Source organism: Capra hircus, chromosome 4 (assembly GCF_001704415.2).
Source record: "Capra hircus breed San Clemente chromosome 4, ASM170441v1, whole genome shotgun sequence".
Classification (NCBI taxonomy): domain Eukaryota; kingdom Metazoa; phylum Chordata; class Mammalia; order Artiodactyla; family Bovidae; genus Capra; species Capra hircus.
In genome coordinates this window covers 20851891-20873548 of record NC_030811.1, presented here as the reverse complement: position 1 = coordinate 20873548, position 21658 = coordinate 20851891, and the positions used below count along the sequence as shown (strand labels likewise).

General features: G+C 46.4%; 1 protein-coding gene and 1 long non-coding RNA gene across 2 annotated transcripts; one reads left to right on the top strand and one right to left on the bottom strand.

Annotated features, from left to right (window-relative positions):
- On the top strand, positions 2984–18569 carry LOC102168973. The gene is made up of 3 exons (XR_309967.2): positions 2984–3249; positions 15990–16095; positions 18506–18569. It is a non-coding gene; the product is annotated as an uncharacterized LOC102168973 (long non-coding RNA).
- On the bottom strand, positions 5139–18903 carry FAM180A (family with sequence similarity 180 member A). The gene is made up of 3 exons (XM_005679506.3): positions 18568–18903; positions 7553–7653; positions 5139–6049 (listed from the first exon to the last, which is right to left on the bottom strand). Exons 1-3 carry the CDS (start codon positions 18641–18643, stop codon positions 5705–5707), a joined length of 522 nt encoding a protein of 173 aa, XP_005679563.1. The 5' UTR covers positions 18644–18903; the 3' UTR covers positions 5139–5704.

Here is a 21658-nt window from a genome sequence, read left to right as displayed (position 1 = left end):
CCACCTTAACACTCCTTCACCTATGGGAAGCGGGACAGAGGCGGTAGCCACGCCCATTTCTCGCAGCCAATCAGCACGTTGGAAAGAATGAGTCAGTATCTCTTCCAAAGGTGGTTGGGGATTGGTCCCAGCAGGGGCCTGCTGATTCCGCAGAACCCAAGAAACTTGCAAAGCTTATTTTTGTTCCTCAAACATGCTAGGGGCTGGAGTGATGACCATCACGGTAAACATAATCCCACCTCCCCACACACTGCTTTAACGATGCAAAGCATAAGACACTGAGCTTTCTCTTTGAGGGCCACTTGCTGACCTAGTCCTCAGGAAGATATGTCTGGTAGCAGGGAGAAAATGAAACATCAACCCTGGAGACATTTGCCCCAGAGGATACAACATCAAGAGGCTTCTCTGGTGGCTCAGTGGTAAAGAATGTGCCTGAAACGGAGAAGATGCAGGAAATGCGAGTTTGATCCCTGAGTTGGGAAGATCCCCTGGAGGAGGGCATAGCAACCCACTCCAGTATTCTTGCCTGGAGAATTCCAGGAGGAACCTGGCTGGCTACAGTCCACGAGGTCGCAAAGAGTCCGACACAACTTAACAACTAAGCCACCCACCACCACCACTGTACAACATTAAGTATTTCAGATTTCCCTGGTGGCAAAGACCATTTGCTTCAGCGCCCAGGTGAATACAAAGCATCTGAGTCAGCAGAGGATGTTAGCCTCTCAGAAAGACCACAGACCTTTTAGGGAGAGTGGGAAGGGTACTGCCTCTCTGGAAAAGTCTAGACACCAATTTTATTTCAGAGGCATTTGGAGGATGTCCTTGGTCCTTCTGGCTGGAGTAGGTGTTCAAATGCTCCTCTCTGAGGCTCTTTACCAAAATAGAAGCCGAAGGCTTCCTTTGACTGGTGTGCAAGGAGGAGGTGGGAGGGCAGAAAAAAATGGATGTGTTCAAGAATAGGGCCTTTGCAGCCTTTGGACACTTTCTGCTCCTTATAGAAGAGAAGTGTTTCTCTTTTCTCAGAAAGGTCATGTGGATATGGGGCAAGGAAGAAAGAGAGAGAGAAAGCACCCACGCTTTTATCATTGGTGGTCTTTGGCAGCATTGCCCTGATCTGAGAGGTGCTGTGGGGAAGTCAAAGGTTATGAAATTCATGTTCTTGAATTCACAGAACCCAAAAATGGCATTCTAAGGTCTGCAGCTATGCCAGTTGAAAATAATCCCCAGGCTAAAGGTGAAGTGAATCTGGAAAGGTGAGTCTTGAAAACCAGTTCTTCTTGACCCCTAAAGCAGGAGCAGCTGTGGGTGACCTGGTTTGAAATTGTCTTGCCACTGGAGGATGAGTTACTATGACTCATCTCTTTAAATGCTTATTAAAGACTGGCTGTCATATTTACTACATTCAAGCCTGATTTTGGGGTGATGATTTTGAAACTCAGGAAGAACAGTAACACGTGTGTGATGTTTTGGTGGCAAACACTAAAGAGAGTGGATGCAGACAGCTGTGGAAGTCAACATTTGATGTTAAACCCATGAGCCACTTCAAATTCTTTGGTGAGATAATCTGAGATAACAAGGATTCCACTGAGCCTGGAAACTCGATCATGACATTTTTATTACAACATAAGTGAATATTTGTTAAATAAAATTATGTGACACGGTCATTCCAGTAGTTCTCCTTCAGGACTCTCCATTTTTTCAGACAAAACATTTTCTTAAGGAAATTTTACACATTGCTTCAGAAATATAAGACAAATTCCATTTATATGAGGTATCAAAAGTAGTCTAACAATTAGAAAGTTGAATGGTAGTTACCAGGGGTCATGAGGAGAGGGCAAAGTGGAATGTCGTTTCATAGGTATTGTTTTTGCAACATAAATAGGTTCTAGAGATCTTTCACACAGCAGTGTGCCTGTAGTTAACTGTTCTGTACCTGTATTCCTAGAAATGGTTTGGTTCAAATGGTAAATTTCATATGACATGTTTTATAACCACAATAAAAAGAAAAGAAAGACATTAAAATGGGTTAGGGAAGTAAGGAGCACCATTTAACAAGCATTAAATTTTAGATCAGCGCCCTGCTTCCCAGGTAAAGAGCTCGCCTGCCAATGCAGGAGACACAAGAGACACGGATTCGATCCCTGGGTCCAGAAGATCTCCTGGAGGAGGGCATGGCAACCCACTCCAGTATTCTTGCCTGGAGAATCCCATGGACAGAGGAGCCTGGTGGGCTGCAGTCCATGAGGTCTCAAAGAGTCAGACACAATTGAAGAGACTTGCATGCACGCCCTGTGGAAATATCTTCTGATTCACTACTTATGTGCTTCTCCTTTAGTTAGATTCCAGGTGAGAGGACAGAGCAATGGAAGTTTCAGCCTACAGATGTTTTTCAGTGTCCTTGAGGGACACCAGAGGTAGCCACGAGAATGCCAACTATAGAAGAAACTTCCAGGATTTTTAGATGCTACAATGACCCAGCATCTAGAAATGGCAGAAGGGTTCCACTGAGTCACAGGCAAGTTTCCGCTGATGTCACACTCTGAATTATGCTTTGAGTGAATGTGACAAAATGTGTCTGGTTGAGACTGTGGTGTGTACAGTGTGGCATTCATGAGACAAAATGGGAGGGTCCATTGCTGTCCAGGCTACTCCTTCACTGCTCTCTGGGCAAAGAGTTGCGATTTGGGGTGGTGGTGTTGAGCAGAATATTTGATTTTGTTTATGAATGAAGTCATTGCTGGAAAACTCTTTGTGGGTAAACAATTTGTATTCAGACTAAAATAGCGTTTAAATATCCAGTATAACTGGCTTCTCTGGTGGCTCGGTGGTAAAGAATCCACCTGAAATGCAGGAGCTGCAGGAGATGTGGGTTTGATCCTTGGGTTGGGAAGATCCCCTGAAGGAAGGCATGGCAACCCACTCCAGTATTCTTGCCTGGATAATCCCATGGACAGAGGAGCCTGCAGGGTTAATGTCCATAGGGTCGCAAAGAGTCAGACACGACTGAATGACTGAACACGCACACATCTAGTAACAAAAATGAAAATTTCATTTGTCTTTAAAAAGGTTGTGTCCTTCTGATTATTTTTTTTTTTCCAGTTGACTGCCACGTAAGTTTGGACTCGATTATCAGTACAAAAGTGCCTGTAATTTATTTGCGGCAGGGTGAATGAATGAACTGCCACTGCTATCACCAGTCCTGAGAACAACCCTCTCCTATCCAGGGATCTCCTGCCCTTGGGAGCAGCTGTAAGTATCCTCACATGGTGCTCAGGGACACCAAGTGTGGGCCTTTCTGCTTGGTGACTGAGGAAAGCTCTTAGATCCGTTCTGATAGCCGTGGAGCCCTAGAGCAGATGCAGGACTCTGTCAGACTATTACCCAGTGTCCAGGGACTGAGGCCTCAGCTGACCCCTCCCCAACCCTCATGCGGGCAAAGCCCCAACACTGAAGGTAGGCTGTGAGGCTAATCTGCTTTCTGGGCAATCCCAAACTTGTCTGTACCTTTGTTTTGCCTTTGTTTTATTCAGACAACAATCCCTGAAGGAGACAGTGAGCATCAGAGAGAGCCAGGCAGAGACAGTGAGAGGTTAGCCGGAAGAAATCAAGACGTGCCTTGAGCAATGGATATAGAGATATCAGAATCGGACCCAAAGACAGAGCAGCAGAGACAGCGATGACCACAAAGAGACAAGTGGAGCAATGATGTCAAAGAGAACATGTGATCTTAGGAAGAAATGGAATGGAAAGGCATATATCAGAGTCTGTATCTGAGGGGTGTACAAGAGGTATAACTGGGGAATGAGAATGAGAGACTGGCTGGTTAGTCTTCTGAGCCTGAGAGTGAGGATGCAAAGTGAGACTTTTCTTTGATGATAAATACCTATTTCTTCATCCTGATATTTCTTCAAAAGATCCTGCAGCTTGTACTGCTAGGTAAGGCTCCCTTAGTCAAAGATTTTAAAGAAGTCGAGACCAGCTTTCATCATCATTAAACGACAATTGTTAAAAACCCATTTCAGAATCAGATTTAGCTCAGTGAGTCCTTGCTTATTCAGAGATTAGACTTCTTGCAATTTAGCCTCTCGAACCCAGTCGTAAACCTTGGATTGGAGAAGCTGGAAACATCTCTGAGCTGGTGAGGAATCTTAATTAGAACTGAGGTGATTTACTTCTGTCAGGGACCTTCATGGATTAACTCTTATTTAACATAGAATGCTAAAAAGACTTGCTATCTTATCTTTCAGGCCATGGCCAGTTAGAAAGAACAAATTACAAAGGTCAAGTCATGTTGGTAGCAGAGGAAAGTGCACTCTTATAGCCTGACTCTGAGGAAGGCTGCAGAAATATACCAGATTCAGAGTTAACAAAGCCTGGGAACTTTCAGGGTTGATACAAGCAGTCCAGCAGACTGACAACACAGGTCCAGGTAACATTTCATAGTTAGTTAAATGACGGTGGAAATTTGAGAAGGAGAGGGATCTTAGATCTTATCTAACTCCTACACTAGGATGTCTCCAAGATACTAAATAAAAATGTAAGGCATTTCATATGTATAATTTAAAATATATCAAGTCAATAATTCTGAAATGAAAGATTTGGCATTTGAGGGGGTAACATTTTGTCATCTGAAAATCACTTTTATTTGGTGCACTTAATTCTCTGAGGATGCTCAATAATTTTAGCATTAGAATAGACAGACCAGGGCATGGGTGCCACCTCTCTTGTCAGGATGACCCTCTCTGCGTTAGCTTGACTTCTCTGTTCAAAAGGCAAGGCATGACAGTAGCATTTCTTTGGGCCTCCTTCATATTTCTCTGCTAAATTAGACCAGCCTTCAGGAAAGAAGCAGCTTGGTATATAAGTCATAACTGATTTTCTGGCTGATTCTTCTTGGGGACTTTTGAAAAAGTTGAGGAGTGGGCCCTTGGTTAACAATATATTTATTTGGCTATGGCTTTAGTTTCTTTAGGGCTTCCCAGGTGGCACTAGCAGTAAGGAGCCCGCCTGCCAGTTCAGGAGACACAGGAAAGGCGGGTTCAGATCCCGGGGTCGGGAAGAGCCCCTGAAGTAGGGCCCGGCAACCCACTCCAGTATTCTTGCCTGGAGACTCCTATGGACATAGAAGGCTGGAGTGTTACAGTCCATGGGATCACAGAGTCAGACATGACTAAAGCGACTTTACACACACACACACACACACACACACACACACACACACTAGTTTCTTTATATCTTATTACAGAACCTTGGAAAGACGTTCATTCAATCCAGCACCCTGATCTCTTAGGGCCAAAGAAATCTGTCCCCCACCCCCCACCTTCCTGTCATGCCCAAACTTTTATGATGTCTCTTCTGTCTCTTTCCTGACTCCTGGGTGTTTGTGTCACGGGCAGTCAGTGCTAAAGCCTATGTTAGACTGCTGCGATGCACCAGGCCAACCATGCACCCTCTGGAGGCGTCTTGAATTACCATCGCAGCCCTTTTCTCCATCTCAGGGCACATTATGGTATAAATCACAATCTTTCGCTTATCAAGAAGTCACAAGGGGCAAAGAGCAGCAGGGCTCCGTATTTGATCTCTGCAGCTCTGAGCTGGCAGTGTGTATTCTGTGCCTGGTCTCTGTAAATGGAGTCGAGAATGAGGAATTTCTGGATTGCTGTATGCTGGTCCCCGCTCCGTGGCCCTGGTGCGGGCCAGTCCCTCAGGGAGATGCTCTCGGACCTGAGGACCGCATCAAGTCATGCCTCAAGGCACGAAAGAGGCTGAGGAGGGACTGGGCCCAGACGTCCTTCTGATACCCTTGGGACAAGGCCGTGCGGTAGGCCGTGTAGGCTAGGGTCAGCGCTGTCCTTTCGAAGTCCTCTTTCTTGAGGATGCCCGGGCGGCTGGAGAGGCTGGCACTAAGCCGCCGGATGTCGGGGATGCTCTTGGGGATCACATCATTGCAGACGGCGCGGAAGTCCGAGGCCTTCCGCAGGGAGGCCAGCTCCTCGTCCTTGATGGAGATCTTCAGGTCAGGGCTGATCTCAAGTTCGGCCAGCAGGAACTGGGGAGAAACACGGGATGTGGAAAGGCATGAGGCACCCACGGTCATTGAGGACATAGCATCACCAGAGTCATGATCACATGCGTTCATGTAAGGGAGGTGGCTCACAAAGAGCTTCGGAATCAAGAGACCTGGGTCCCGGGTCTGGCTTTCCCACTGTGTAACCTTGGATGAGTTACTTTACTTCTCTCAGCTTGGTTTTATCCCTCTGTGATGTGGTTAACAACAACACTTCACTGGGATAGTGTGAGGAATAAGTAAGACAAATATGGGCGGCATCTAACACTGTGCCTGGTTCAAAACCACTGTTAAGTGACTGTTGTTTCCAGTGTCCCAAGTCACCCCCTTCTCTCGTTTCTCCCTCCCGCCAACCAAAAATCTTCTACAGCACAAACTGACTGTTTTGGATACTTTAAAAGCAGAATCTGGGAATTTGAAGGATACAGAGAATTGTCCTATGAATTAAGTGGGCCACAGAGATCTGTCCTCGTTTCTTACCTGTTCTTTAAGGGTAGGGGTAAGGTCTGTCATTTGCTCTGTGCCAGGCTCATATCAGGAATCTAGTAAGTCCTGACTCTTCCCCCTGTCTCTGGCTTTCCCCAGGTCTGACCCATTTTCCATGCTACTGTCTGTTATCTTCCTAAAGCAGATCTGTTCCTCAGACTCCCATGTTGATGACTTGGCAAAGGCTATGCATTTTCCAGTTTGTTCCCCGAGGCAGTGTTTGAAATCTGCTGCCTGGCTCAGCCACGTGGCTGCGGCAGGCTGTCTCCTTCTCAGCCAGACAGTTCTAGTCCTTGAGGACCTCAAGGCAGGAGGGGGACTTGGGTGATCACTGGAGCCCTTTGTTTAACAGCTGAGGAGACTCGGGTCCAGAGAGACACGGTGGCTTGTGTAAGGCTACGTGGCCGATGGGTGGAGGAAGCGGAACTAAAGCTCAGATTTTGAGCCTGCGTCTTCACCACTAAACCAGACTGCAGGGCCTTGGGAAATTCACTCTGGTCTGGAGGAGAAAGGGGGTCATGGTTCCAGAGGTGTGAGAGGCAGAGGAAGAGAGCCTTTGGGGTGGCCCCAGACTTGAAAATGGGGCTCTCCCTGTGTGAGGTTACGGAGACTCGGCTCCACTCAGACAACAGGTGTGGCATTGTCTGGATGCTGCTGACCCATCCTGGCTTAAAGCCCTGGCCGGGGCAGACTGCCCTGTTCTGCTGCTTAGGTGCTGGTAGGGGCACCTCTGAGCCCAGTATAAATCTCTAATTTTGCCTCCACTGAATTCCTAATGTTGTCCATCCCTGGGATGACAGGTGGGACAGGAGAGGGGTACAAAGACCACTTGCCTTTGAGGTGGGCAGGATTCTGGGACCTCCACACACAAGTCCAGTCTGGTTCCCCAGGCAGCAGAGGCCACCCACTGTCAGGGGTTCAGGTCACTCCTCCAAAAACCACAGAGAAGGAGGAATGCCTTCTCCATGACTTGAGTTGCTCACTCTGCCCTCTGCCTACCTCATAGAGCAGTTCTACTTCCTCCAGGGAGCTCTGCAGGACCGGGTTCAAGGGCAGCGTTGAGGATCTCTTTGGCCGGTAGGCGGCAGGGAAGAGCACGGCTGCAAGAAATTAAGAGTGAGCTTGAGAGCTTGTTGTGTGCACCGGCTTTTCCCCGTGGGTGAACTCCAAGGTCAGCCAGCCACTCTTGAGAGTGACTCTGAGTGGTGGTGGATGCCGAGGGGGAGAGGTGACAGACCGCCCTGGTGTGTCCCAGAGAGTCCCAGGCATATCAGAGGTTACTATTTCACACCAATAATTTCAAACCTGGCTTCTTATCAGAATCATTTCAGAAAGTTTTGAAAAATATGTATGTCTAAGGAGTATGAATCACCATGGGCCTTTATGTTAGAACAAAAACATTTATAGTATTTAAGACATGGAAGCAACCTAAGTGTTCATTGACGGATGAATGGATAAAGAAGTGGTATGTATACATAAACAATGGGATGTTACTCAGCTATCAAATAGAATGAAACAATGCCATTTGCTGCAACATGGGTGCAACTAGAGATGGTCATGCAAAGGGAAGTAAGTCAGAGGAAAACACATATGATATTGCTTATATATGGAATCTAAAATAGAATGAAACTTATTAACAAAATGGAAATAGACTCACAGACACAGAAAACAAACCTATGGTTACCAAAGGTGGAGGGGGGTGGTAAATTAGGTGTTTGGGATTAGTAGAGGCAAACTATTATATATAGAATAGATAAGCAACAAGGACCTACTGGATAGCACAGGGGACTCTACCCAATATCTTGTAATAACAAGTAATGGAAAAGTATCTAGAAAAAGACTCTCAGTATGTATAACTGAGTCACTTGGCTGTACACCTGAAACTAACACATTAGAAATCAACTATATTTCAATACAAATAAAAAAAGAGATGAGCAAACCACTGACCACCACCCCTCAATGCCCCCCCCGCAATTCAACAAACAACTCCCTAACACTACTGTTCCCTACTAACACTGCACATTTCAGCACTTTACAGAATGAAGTGTACTGGTTTGTGTTTATTGACAACCCCTTGAACCAGAGACTCAGACTTCTGGCTCATTCCCCTGCCGCCTGGAGTAGGGCTGCCAAGAATCGAAGCACAGGTGACGGCGTGTAGGAAGAGAGCTGCACAGCCCCTGACACTGGCTCTGGGGGGGTGTGGCGCCAAGGGCTTGACTCAGAAAGGCATTGGATATAAAACCAGTGACTTGACACAGGAGTTCCTCAGTGGCTGCATAGAGATGGAGTAGCTGGGAGAAGATGGGCGAAGTGCTAGAGGCAAAGAGGACCAAGAATGAGGAGCTGACAGAGGACATGAGGAACAGAAGACAGAATATTATAGGAACTGCTGTTGCTGTTTAGTCACTAAGTTGTGTCCAACTCTTTGTGACCCCATGGATTAGAGCCTGCCAGGCTCCTCTGTCCATGGGATTTCCCAGGGAAGAATACTGGAGTGTGTTGCCATTTCCTTCTCCAGGGGATCTTACTGACCCAGGGATCGAACCCACGTTTCCTGCATTGGCAGGTGAATCCTTTACCACTGAGCCACACGAGAAGCCCGCTGTAGGAATAGTCATTAGAGACTGCACTTCTCCTGGACCCATCAGGCTAGAAGCAGGTGGCCCCATCCACCCTCACAGCCCCTGCATGTCCCAAGACATGGTGCAGAAAGGATTGGCAAGCCCACTGCCAGCTGTAAGAAAAATGGGCCACTTCTTTGAGACACTTGGTTGTGATCTACCAGAAAACTGGGCAAGTAGCTATAAAAACAGGTGAGACTTCAAGGGAAGGTTCATTCCCTGAAGTTGTGCAAAGCACAATTTGCTATAATTATACATGATCGCTCTGTTTCTTGAATATGGTGACCTTGGACCACCAGGGAAGGGTCCAGTGATGTCCAGAGTACAGTGTTGAAGAAGGGAACTGCAGAAGCATTTAGAAGGATTTCTATCAGAAGTGATAACAGTGAAACATCTTTGATGTAAAGGACATTTCATGGTAAGATCCTAACCTCCTGGAAAAACTGCCTGGCTGTAGAATTGCTGTAATACTGCCATCTCTGTAATCCATTTATTATCTAGCCCACAAGTTCCTCAGGAGCTTGGATAAATATGCTTTCAGATTTCTGTCTGCCCGGCGGAGAACCTGGCAGGCTTTCAGGGTGCACACAAGATGCAGATGTTGACAGACAGGATCCTTACATTGAGGAGGACCTGGGCGGGCAGAGGGACAGCCCTACCTCCCCAGACCACCTTGGGGGACGGAGCCTATGAACTCCAGAACAGTAGTTCCTTGCCCAGAATTTTGGCAGAATTTTTCTCTTTGCCAGAAAAGTGCCCCTTTCCCACAGAAGCATAGATTTTAGGGCTTGAATGAGCCTCTGCTCACTTGCAACCTCTGCCTGTGGAGCCAAAGAGGACAAGGCATCTACTCCACGTGTTTACAGCCTTGACCCCACGTGAGAGTCACCCAGGGCACGCAGAGAAGTTCTGATTGAAGTGACTATGGTGTGATTGGGATAGTCAACTTTTTGAAAGCTTTCTAGGTGCTTCTAATGGCAGCCTGGGTTGAGAATCAGAGGGTGCTTGACCGAAGGCTGTGTAGAAGGAGCTGGCCAGGCTGAGTGGCCACTCCCAGTTTAGCCCTGGGCTTCTCAACTTTGACCATGCCTTAGAATCACCTGGGAACTTTAAAGGCCTAAATGCCCCAAATTGCCTCCCAGGCCAGTTCACAGGCATCTCTGGGGTGGATGGATGTAGGCGTCGGGACTCCTGACAGCTCCCAGGTGTTCCAACAGGCAGGCAGGGTCTGTAACCACTGTGTTATCCAGACCCACTGCCAAGCAGCGGGTGCACTGCTAAAGTTGAGAGCTGCTTCCCATCTGACGGGGCCTTATGCGGGCATCTGAAGAGGTGAAAGAGACATCCTAAAGGAAATCAGTCCTGAATATTCATTGGAAGGACTGAAGCTGAAGCTGAAACTCCAGTACTGGCTACCTGATGTAAAGAACTGATTCATTTGAAAAGACCCTGATGCTGGGAAAGATTGAAGGCAGGAGGAGAAGGGGACGACAGAGGATGAGATGGTTGGATGGCATCACTGACTCAATGGACATGAGTTTGAGTAAACTCTGGGAGTTGGTGATGGACAGGGAGGCCTGGCAGTCCATGGGGTCACAAAGAGTCGGACACAACTGAGCAACTGAACTGAACTGAAGAGACCAATTCCCTTGTGTTCTTGGATACAGAGATGGAGACACAAGGAGGGGTGCACTTTCCTTGGTGGGAGGAGGGACAGATGTGGGCTATGTCTTCTTCTGACCATGAAACCCCTTTTCAAGGTAGGATCTGAGAGCAACTTCTTTATGTCTTCTCTGCGATTGTGAAATGAAAGGTCTTGTTCTCTTAAAAAAAAAAAAAATCACTCAGCAGCAGGGGAAGGGCAGAGAAGGGAACAAGGTCCCAGCATGGGCCCTAAAGTTATTCAGACCTGCACTTTCTTCACTCAATTGTTTCCCCGGGAATAGTCACTTCCTTTAACGTGCAGACACTCTGGTGGACCACTAATTCTCAAGAGTCGGGAAGAAAAGGCTTCCTGATGAAAGCTGTGTTTAATAATGGAAACATTTTTCCAGTAGCGCTTATTCTTAAAGTTTTTAAAATAATAACAGTTCAGGGAAGATTGTTAGAAATAAGGTCAGCCTCTGGACTGGGGCTGGTTATTGCTTCAGAAAGTCTGTGTGGGGAGCACAGTAATCTCAAAGATGGACCCTCCCCTCTCCTCCCATCCCCTGCCTCTGCATGTACCCCTCAGGTTGCTGTGGCTGCTTGACGGTGCATGTGGGGCAGGGGGCTTTTTGTACCTTGTGAGGTAAGGGTTCACATTCCATTTTATAGATGAAGAAACTTGGAGGCTAAGAAACTTGCCTTCGGCCACCCAACTGGTTTGTAATAAAGAATGGGATTAAAATCCAGGTCTCATGGGCTTCAAAACCCAACACTGCTATATTTAAAATAGATAACCAACAAGGATCTATTGTATAGCACAGGAAACTCTGCTCACTACTCTGTAAGAACCTAAATAAGAAAAAAATTTGAAGAATAGATACATGTATAACTGAATCAGGTTGCTGTACACCTGAAACTAATAAAACACTGTTAATCAACTCTACTCAATACAAACTAAGAATTAATAATAACAAATCAAAACCAAAAATCAGATGAACAAAAACTCCTCCAATCTCACTGACGGGGTGTGTATGTGTGCTCATGTGTGTGTGTGTGTCTGTGTTAGTCGCTCAATCATGTCTGACTCTCTTCAACCCCATGGATTGTAGGCCGCCAGGCTCCTCCATCCATGGAATTCTCCAGGCAAGAATACTGGAGTGGGTAGCCATTCCCTTCTCCAGGGCATCTTCTGACCCAGGGATTGAACCCAGGTCTCCTACATTACAGGCAGATCCTGGTCTGAGTCACCAGGGAGGTCCTACAGGAAGGATATAGTTAATTAGAAATGAATGAATATATATGGTGTAAAACATACGCTTAAATGAATCACACATGTTTTTAAAACAAATCTCTAACTTTGATTTATAATGTGTTATGCAAAGTTATTTCCTTGGGCTCCAAAATCACTGCAAACAGTGACTGCAGTCATGGATTTAAAAGACTCTCCCTGGAAGGAAAGCTGTGACAGACCTAGGCAGCATATTCAGAAACAGAGACATCACTTTGCCAACAAAGGTATGTATAGTCAAAGCTGTGGCTTTTTCAGTAGTCATGTATGGATGTGAGTTGGACCATAAGGAAGGCTGAGTGCCAAAAAAGTGATGCTTTTGAACTGTGGTGTTGGAGAAGACTCTTGAGAGTCCCTTGGACTGCAAGGAGATCAACCTAATCAATCCTAAAGGAAATCAGTCCTGAATATTCACTGAAGGACTGATGCTGAAGCTGAAGCTCCAATACTTTGGCCACCTGATGTGAAGAGCTGACTCATTGGAAAAGATTCTTATCCTGGGAAACACTGAAGGCAGGAGGAGAAGGGGGTGGCAGAGGATGAGATGGTTAGATGGCATCACTGACTCAATGGATATGGATTTGAGCAAACCCCCGGAAATAGTGAAGGACAGGGAAGCCTGGTGTGCTACAGTCCATGCGGTCTCAAAGAGTCAGACACGACTGAGCGATTGAACAACAACATTCTCAGGAGGGGCCTGAAATGCTGCCTAAGCGTTACTCACGTTTCCTGATTCCTCTCTATTTCAGCATGAAATAGATGATTCCACACCTCCTCCTTTTTTCTGACACCAGTTACCCACCTCTTGCCCGGATCCTCTGACTTCCCTTCTGTTATTCTTTCCCTGCTCTCATCTAGAGCCTTGGACCAGGTCTCCAATAAAGACTCACTCACCTTTCCACCTTTCTCTCCCACATCATTAGTTTTCCCTTCTCTACTGATTTTTCAAACTGGCATGAAAACACATTGCTGCTTGCTGCTTCTTAAAAAAAAACAAATCCTCCCTTGCCAGCCGCTCTTGCTCCTCATCCATCTCTTTGTATTGCTGACTCCTGACCTCAGCCTGTGTCAGGGTGCATGACTCCTCTCTCCTCACCACCCTGACCTTCGTACTGATCGTCTGCTTTGTATTTCCAGGTCAGATTTCTAGATACCCACCTGCCTATGGGAATCTCCTTTTGGATTTGTAACAGTTGTCTTTCCTGATCCCGACCCAATGCCAGTCCCCACCACCCCTCGCACCTGTTCCTCTTCCCCTGCCTTGCCTGCTGTCTTTCCATCTCTCGCAGCTGCTCAAGCCAAAACCTAGGAGTCATGAGTCATCTTTGCCTTATCTCTTTCACATTTCACACCCAACAAATCAGCAAATCTCATTGGCTTTATCTTCAGAACGTACGTGGGATCTGGCTACTTCTTACCACATCCCTGCTAACCTCCAGGTGTCTAAACCTTGAACATTTCTCCTAATAGTGCTTCTGCTTCCATTCTTGGCGGCCATCATCATCCTCATTGCATTCTTTTTTTTTTTTGACCATGCCACACAGGGAGGGATCTTAGTTTGCCTACCAGGCATGGAACCCATGCTCCCTGCATAGGAAGCAATGAGTCTTAACCACTGGAAGGAAACCCACCTCATTGTATTCTTAACAAAGCAACTAGAGCAATTCTGTGAAAACACAGGTTCCATGATATCAATCTTCTGCCAGGAAGCTTCTGTGACTTCTCATCTCCCTGCGAGTAAAAGCCAAAAATCTTCAGATGTAGGAAATGGCAGCCCACTCCTGTATTCTTGCCTGGAAAATTCCATGGACAGAAGAGCCTTGTGGGCTTTTGTCCGTGGGACTGCAAAGAGTCAGACATGACTAAGCACCTGAGCGCACACATATAAACATATGGATTCTTTTTCATTATAGGTTATGTAAGATGTTGAATATGGTTCCCTGTGCTATACAGTAAGTCCTTATTTTTATCTATGTTATATATAGTAGTTTGTATCTGCTAATCCCAAGTTTTTAATTCATCCCTCTCCCACCCGTTTTCTCCTTTAGTAACTGCATGTTTGTTTTCTGTGTCTGTTTCTGTTTTGTAAACAAGTTCATTTGTATCATATTTTAGATTTCACATATAAGTGGTATCCTATGATATCTGTCTTTCTCTGTCTGACTTTACTTACTACAATAACCTCTAGATCCATCCATGTTGCTGCAAATGGCATTATTTCATTTTTACGGCTGAGTCGCACAGAGTCAGACACGACTGAAGTGACTTAGCAGCAGCAGCAGCAGCAGCAGCAGCAGCAGCAGCAGCAGCAGCAGCAGCAGTATTCCATTGTATATAGGTACCATATCTTCTTTATCCATTTTCTGTCAATGGACACCTAGGTGCTTCCATGTCTTGGCTATTGTGAATAGTGCTGCCGTGAACATTGAGGTGCATGCATTTTTTGGAACTAGAGTTTTCTTCAGATATGTACTCAGAGGTGGGATTGCTGGATCGTATGGTAGCTCTATTTTTAATTTTTTGAGGGACCTCCATACTGTTCTCCATAGTGGCTGCACTAACTTACATTCCTACCAACAGCGAAGAAGGGTTCCCTTTTCTTCACACCAGAGAAGCTACTTTTAATTATTTCAGTCAAGCCTGGCACCTGTCTTCCTCTCTATGCCCTAGCTCCTTCAGGCTTTCTTGCCCAGACATGCAAGCAGAAGCCTGTCTAAATGGGAGAGCCTATTTTTGCTTTGAGCCTGATCTTCTCGTTGACTTTTATAACTTGTGGCAGAAATCTCTTCTCCCTTCCCATCTCTCAAATAGGTTAAAAAAGCAAACAAACAGAACAGTAATAAGACTATGGCTTCTGTGTAACTGTGTACAGCATCTGTGCCAAAGAACTTGTTGGAAAGGACTCAAAAGGTAGACCATATCAAGCCGAAATAAAACCATATTTCCAATGAATCAGTTGAAGCAACTCTATGGAAACAGCCATGGATGTGGAAAGGAAAAGCCCTCATTTATAAAAGCTCTTTTGCCAAATCCTACTGATGTCATTTACTTTTTGGCTCCTGGGCCAGCCCTTCAGACAGCAGTCCCCAATCTTTTTGGTACTACGGATTGGTTTCGTGGAAGACAATTTTTTCATGGACCGGGGCGGGGGATGGCTTCAAGATGATTCAAGTGCATTACATTTATTGTGCACTTTATTTCTATTATTACATCGGCTCCATCTCAGATCATCAGGCATTAGATGGGGGGCGGGGGGTGGCTGGGAACCCTTGCCTTTAGAAACACAGTGCCATTCTGAAGAAGTCAGAATCTTAGTCCCTTGTGCTGGGCATCTTCCTGGAGTGATTTTGAAAGGGCTGCTGTGAGTCAGCTCCCCTTGGCCAGAACATGCCACCACCCAAGGGGAGCCCCACCGCCCAGGGGGAGCTCCACCACCCAAGTGGAGTCAGGGGATGCTGGGAGCACCTGGAAGGGGTGGAGAGGTGAGGATGAGGACAGCAAGGCTCTGCTGCTAGAATCTGAGCGCGGGAGTGAGGTTGAGCTCTAGGCTTTCAACGGAGGGATCTGGGGGTGTGTTAACTTCTTCCCTTCCTCCAGTTTTCCTACCTGTTAGTGTTCAGAACAACAGCTGCATAAACGCAGTGCCAAGCAGCAAAGTGGCTGCTCAGTCATGCCGGACCAGTGAGTCAGTCCCTACGTGGGGCCCTTCGCTCCACAGAACGTTCATGATTGAAAACACACAAAACACTGAGCTGGACACCTGAAAATGGCACTGGAGAGCCACCTTCCTTATGAAACTACTTTAAACAGAAATAACATGTATATGGAGTAAAAATTAAATATTTATAGGAATTCATGCATCTTTCTGTGTTTTAAGACTGGCTAGGTTCCCTGCGGTCCCTCAAGTGGTGCGCTGGCAGGACCGGGTGGGACAAGGACTTGGGCCAGGTGTGTCCACTTCCAGGAGGCCTCGCTAACCACAGGTGAGTCATTTAATCTTAATCCAGTCAGTGAGGCTGGAGTAGCCGTGCTGGCCCAGGGAGCCACCTCCCAGGGCGGAATCCTAGAGAGCGCGTCTGAGGGAGAGGCTGGGAGAATGGGAGGGGAAAAAAGATGTCCTGCCTCAGGGTGTATTCCTGTTGGGTTTATTTCCCCACTTTCACCCGAGGGGCCAGGCGGAGGGGGAGGGTGGAGGCTGGTGTGGGGCTGTGGGATTGGGGGAGGAGGATTTGTAGGGAGAAGTCGCCCTCCGACTCTTTCCATAGGGAATTCTTCTGAATTAGGCCTGGCGGTGGAGGCGGGGGTGGGGCTGGGGTAAGGATGAAAGTGAAAGGGACCATTTATGTGTTTGGAAAAATTGGTTTTCTTTGGGTGTGACTCCCATTCCATCTTAAAAAAATGACAACTGTGGATTATTTTCATGATTAGACAAAATGTTAAAAATGAATTTTAAAAAATCAACCACGTGGAAGACTTGATGCTGGTTGGAAGGGCTCCCATATCATTTGTTGGCTCTGAACGCTGACATGAACCGCTAATCCAGCACTTAGTATCAGTGGCCTCATGGAGGCCTCCATTTCAGCTGTGTTGGCTTTGTGTCTTTATATAGATTGTTATTGATACGGGGGGGAGCGGGGGGGAGACCTTCCCCCGGGAAGAGTGGGGAGAGGGCCAGAGCAACTGCTCTCTGGATGTTGCTGTAGAACCTATAGGTTTTCTGTTGAGAACCTCACATCTTCTTTAATGAAATTTTTTTAAGTGGTAGGTAATAATTGACCTTGATATAGCTCCTCATTATCTAGGAAGCATTTTATTTACATATTTGAATATGACCCTCACATGACAACGCAATGAGGGTCACTTTTTGTTATTGTTAATGTGTTATCTGTTCATGAACTAAAGCTCAGAGAGGTCAAGAGACTTGCCAGACATCACACAGCCAATTAGAGGCAGAACTTAAAATTTTTTGAGTTCCTTGCAGTTCATGATGCAGCTATATTGTATTTATAAGACTTGTTAAAAAAAAAAAATCAAACCATCTCATTCGGCTTTCTAACAGCCTGTGTGTTAGGAAGAGTGGATATTATCATCCTTTTTTAACAGGCAGATTAAGGTAGGCCCCAGTGTCACACAGGGCTAAACGACAGATCACAACGCCAAGGTCTCTTTGCTCTGTGCTTCCAAGTGTTGCCCCCCAAATTTGTGCACAGGATGAGCAGGGAAGTGTGTGTGTGTGTGTGTGTGGGGGGGGGGTGATGTTTACCAGGAAAAAAAAAAAGGAAAGTGCTTCATTAATTATCTGTCCCTGCTGTTGCTGCTAAGTTGCTTCAGTCGTGTCCGACTCTGTGCGACCCCTAGACAAGAATCATTTCACTGCCCAGTATAGAGAATTGGCAAGTCCCTAATCTCAGGTTTACAAGTAAGGGAGTAAGAACCCTAATAAGTGCCTTGACTTTTGCTTTCCCCCATATCAGATCCACCTGCTCCATGCTGCTCTGTGCCCCAGCTGGCGGCTTCTTCCTTCCCTGACTCTCTCCTTGAGAACAAGAGGGAGCTCATCCCCTTGCTGCTGTGCCGTCTTCACCTCACTTTGGATCTCTGGGAATACCAGCAAACCTGACTTCTTTTTTTAGTTCTTTACAGGGCAGAGATCTCATTGACTTTAGGCAGCAGAAAGATTTCAGTTCAGGTTGGCATGCAATGGTCAGTGCGATAGGCCCCTCGCTTCCTAAGTGATACACCTTAGTTGACTGGAGGTGCTGCCAGTGTCTGCCCACGGAAACCAGAAAAAGATGCCAGGCCAGCTCTGAGGAGCCGTGTCCCAAGGGGAAGGAAGTCGGCCATGGGGAGAAGCCTTGCTGGGCTTCTTCCTTTCCGGGGGAGGCTGGCCGGGGTGGTAGCAGCCAGGCAGACACCAGGTTGCTGAGGGGATTACTATTCCTCTTCTGTTGCTGGGCCAGCTCTCTCCAGCTGGAAAGGTGTGACCACTCCTGCTCAGGAAGCAGTGTGGAGCCCTCCACGTGGACACGCCATGTCCCCCAGGGAGCAGAACTCTGGCCAGCCAGCACCCCCAGTGCCATCATATTAGCGTCAGCCCTGGGCACCTGCTCTCCCCACACCCTGCCCAGCTGGTAGCAGCCTGCAGGGCACTTGCAGGAGTCTGTCCACATTCTACGAAGCAAAGATGACCTTCTCCCCGGCCTGCCAGGAAGGGATGCTCTCTGCACTCTCCACCTCAATCCCATTTTCTCAATCCCATTTTTTTGGGTGTCATTTCCCCCATCACCTTCTAACACCTTCTAGCCTGTTGAGAAGCATAAAGCATTTGACAGAGAGGAGATCAAAGGAGGCCACAGGGCTTCTAATTTCCTTCTGCTCCCTCCACCCCTCCAGATTCCTAATGATATTCAAGAAAGAATCATAAGCATCAAACAAATAAAGGAAAGACAACTCACCCCTGGTCCACCTGTGAGACAGAGTGGCCTGAGCATCGGAATACAGCAGCAGAAGCAGCAACGTCTTCCAACACATCTTTTCCTCCAAAAAGGTGAGACGTCGCCCTCGAACCCAAGGGGACCCCAGGAGCCACAGGTATGCCTGTGCTGGTCCTCTCAGGGCAGTGGTGAGGTTCTTACCACCCCTCCGTCTTCAGACGTGCAGAGACGCCCTCTCCTGCCTCCCAAGGGTGGAGCGGGGGTTACTCCTGGGGAGGACAGGAGTGGGCCCTCTGTTACTCCTACTCTCTCTGGGATTGGGGCACTGGGCTTCCACAGAGAGACTCTGTTTTTGAGCACATCTGGAGTGACTCACGGGGCATGTGATCTCTTTGGCAGTGGGGCAGATAAATATAATTTCTGTTCTTGAGTTCCATGTGTTGGATGCACCCACTGGAATTTTTCTTTAACAAACAGACTCGCGGAACTTGTTAGAGAGCCCAGCAAAGAGCTGGCTGCTGTCCCCATACACACACACACACACACACACACACACACACACACACACTCACACCAGCGCCAGGGACGAGAGCTACAGCGAGAGCTGGGAGACTTGCCTGGCAGACACCAGGACCGACTGAACCCAGAACAGCAGAGTCATTGTGGTGTCTGGGCTGAGCGTCCCGTTACCCTTCTGTGGAACTAGTCCTCGTGAGGAGCAGGAGAGAGCTGCTGTGGTGTGTAGGTTATTGTGTGGGCAGGTGATGATCCAGGGGCCCACAGGTGACCCCATTTGCATTCATGATACCTCGATTTCTGGACTGTCTAGACATGGTACCAAACCACTTTGATTCTCCCAAGCAAAATAGTAGTGTTTTTCCATGATCATACTTTTGGCATTTGATTAATTTTTATTGAGATATCCTTGACATATAACACTGTGTAAGGAAGTTCGAGGTGTACAGCGCATTGAATTCCCCCCTCCTTTGGTTTCACTGGGTCTTCATTGCTGTGTGGGCTCTCTCTAGTTGCGGTGAGCTGGGGCTACTCTGTTGCGGTGCCTGGTCTTCTCATTGCGGTGGCTTCTCTTGTGGAGCACGGGCTCAGCAGCTGTGACACACGGGCTTTGGTTCACCTCCGCATGTGGAATCTTCCTGGATCAGGGGTTGAGCCCATGTCCCTTGCATTGGCAAGTGGATTACCTAGTCACCGTACCACCAGGAAGTCCTCCAACATGTTGATTCGATATGCTTCTCTTTTGCAGCGTGATTGCCACCATAGCCTTAGCGAGCAACTCCATTACATCACCGAATCATCATTTCTTTTTTTGTGGTGAGAACATTTAAGATCTGTGACCATTAAAAAAATTTTTTTTTAAGTTTATTTTTGGCTGTGCTGGGTCCTGGTTGTTGCACAAAGGCTTTCTCTAGTTTTGGCTTAGTGGCCCTGCCCTATGTGGGATCTTCTCAGACCAGGGATCAAACTGGTGTCTCCTGCTTTGCAGGCTGATTCTTAACCACTGGACCACCAGGGAAACTCTCCATGACCATTTGGAAAGTTCTGCCACAGACACCTTGATTTTGTCCAGTACCACGTTCTTACCTTCTCTGAAATTACAGATGTGTGATGTGCAGGACATTCATTTATTTTTTTAAGAAACTGTTTTTATTTATTTTTAATTGATTCATGATTGTTTTACAGTTTTGGCTTGATTTCTGCCATACATCAACATGAATTAGCCACAGTTGTAGCTGATCTCACCCCTTGGATTTCTAAGCTGTGGAGGTGGTGGCCAAGGTGAATGGACAACTGGAGAGGACACCCCTTTGTTTTAATCAGAAGTGCTTCTTAAAAAAAAAAATCTGTTAGAGGAAGTTGCTTGAAAAAGGAAACGTGGCTCTATAGCTTTTGAAAAACACTGGTTTTTCTAGCATTCAGACTAGCTGTTGGGTACTTTGTTCCAGGCTCGGGGCTAGGTGCTCTTCTTGAGTATTTATTGAATTAATGCTCGCAGCAGACTGTGAGGTCAATTTAGAACTGCCCTCTCCAATGGAAATAGAATTTGAAAAACAAATGTAATTCAAGATGTTCTAGTAGTCATGCTGAGAAAGTACATAGGAAATCAATTGTCATAATACATTTTATTTAACCCAATATATCTAAAATATTACCATTTCTACGTGTAATAAACACAAGTTTAAGAAGATATTTTATATTCCTTTGTTTACACCAAGTCTTTGAAAGCCAATGTATATTTCACACTTCTGTCATATTTCAGTTCAGCTCAGTCACATTTCGAGTAACAGTTCACATGTGGCCAGCGGCTACTGCGCCAGGCAGTTCAGGGCTGGAAGGTAAGAGGCAGATGACTGTGGTCACCATGACATACATTACATCCTAGAACTGATTTGTCTTAGAGCTGAAAGTTCGTACCTTTTGACCACCTTTACCCTTTACTCCCCTCTCCCCCGGCTCTGGCAACCACCCATCTGTTTTCTGTTTCTGTGACTGGTGTTTCAGATTCCTCGTATAAGTGAGATCATACGGTATTTGTCATTCTTTGACATTTCACGTAGCATAGTATCCTCAAGGTCCACCCATGTTGTGGCAAATGGCATGGTTTCCTTCTTTTTAATGGCCGAATAGCATTCCACTGTATATATGCACACCACATTTTCTTTATCCGTCTGTTTGTTGATTGCCACTTAGGTTGTTTCTATGGTTATTGTAAATAATGCTGCAATTAACATGGGGTGCAGACATCTTTTTGAGACAGTGATTTCATTTCTTCAGAAATATCCCCAGAAATGGGATTGCTGGATCCTATGGTAGTTCTCTTTTTAACTGTTTGAGGATCCTCCAAACTGTTTTCTGTAGTGGCTGAACCACTCTTTATTTCCACCAACTCAGGCTACCTTTTCTCTACATCCTCATCAATACTTTTGATCACTGTCTCTTTGATGATGACCACTGTAACAGATATGAAGTGATATCTTGTGGTTTTGATTTCCATTTCCCTGACATTTAGTGATGTTGAGCACCTTTTCATGGATCTGTTGGTCATTTGTACTTCTTTGGGAAAAGATCTATTTATTTCCTCTGCCCATTTTTT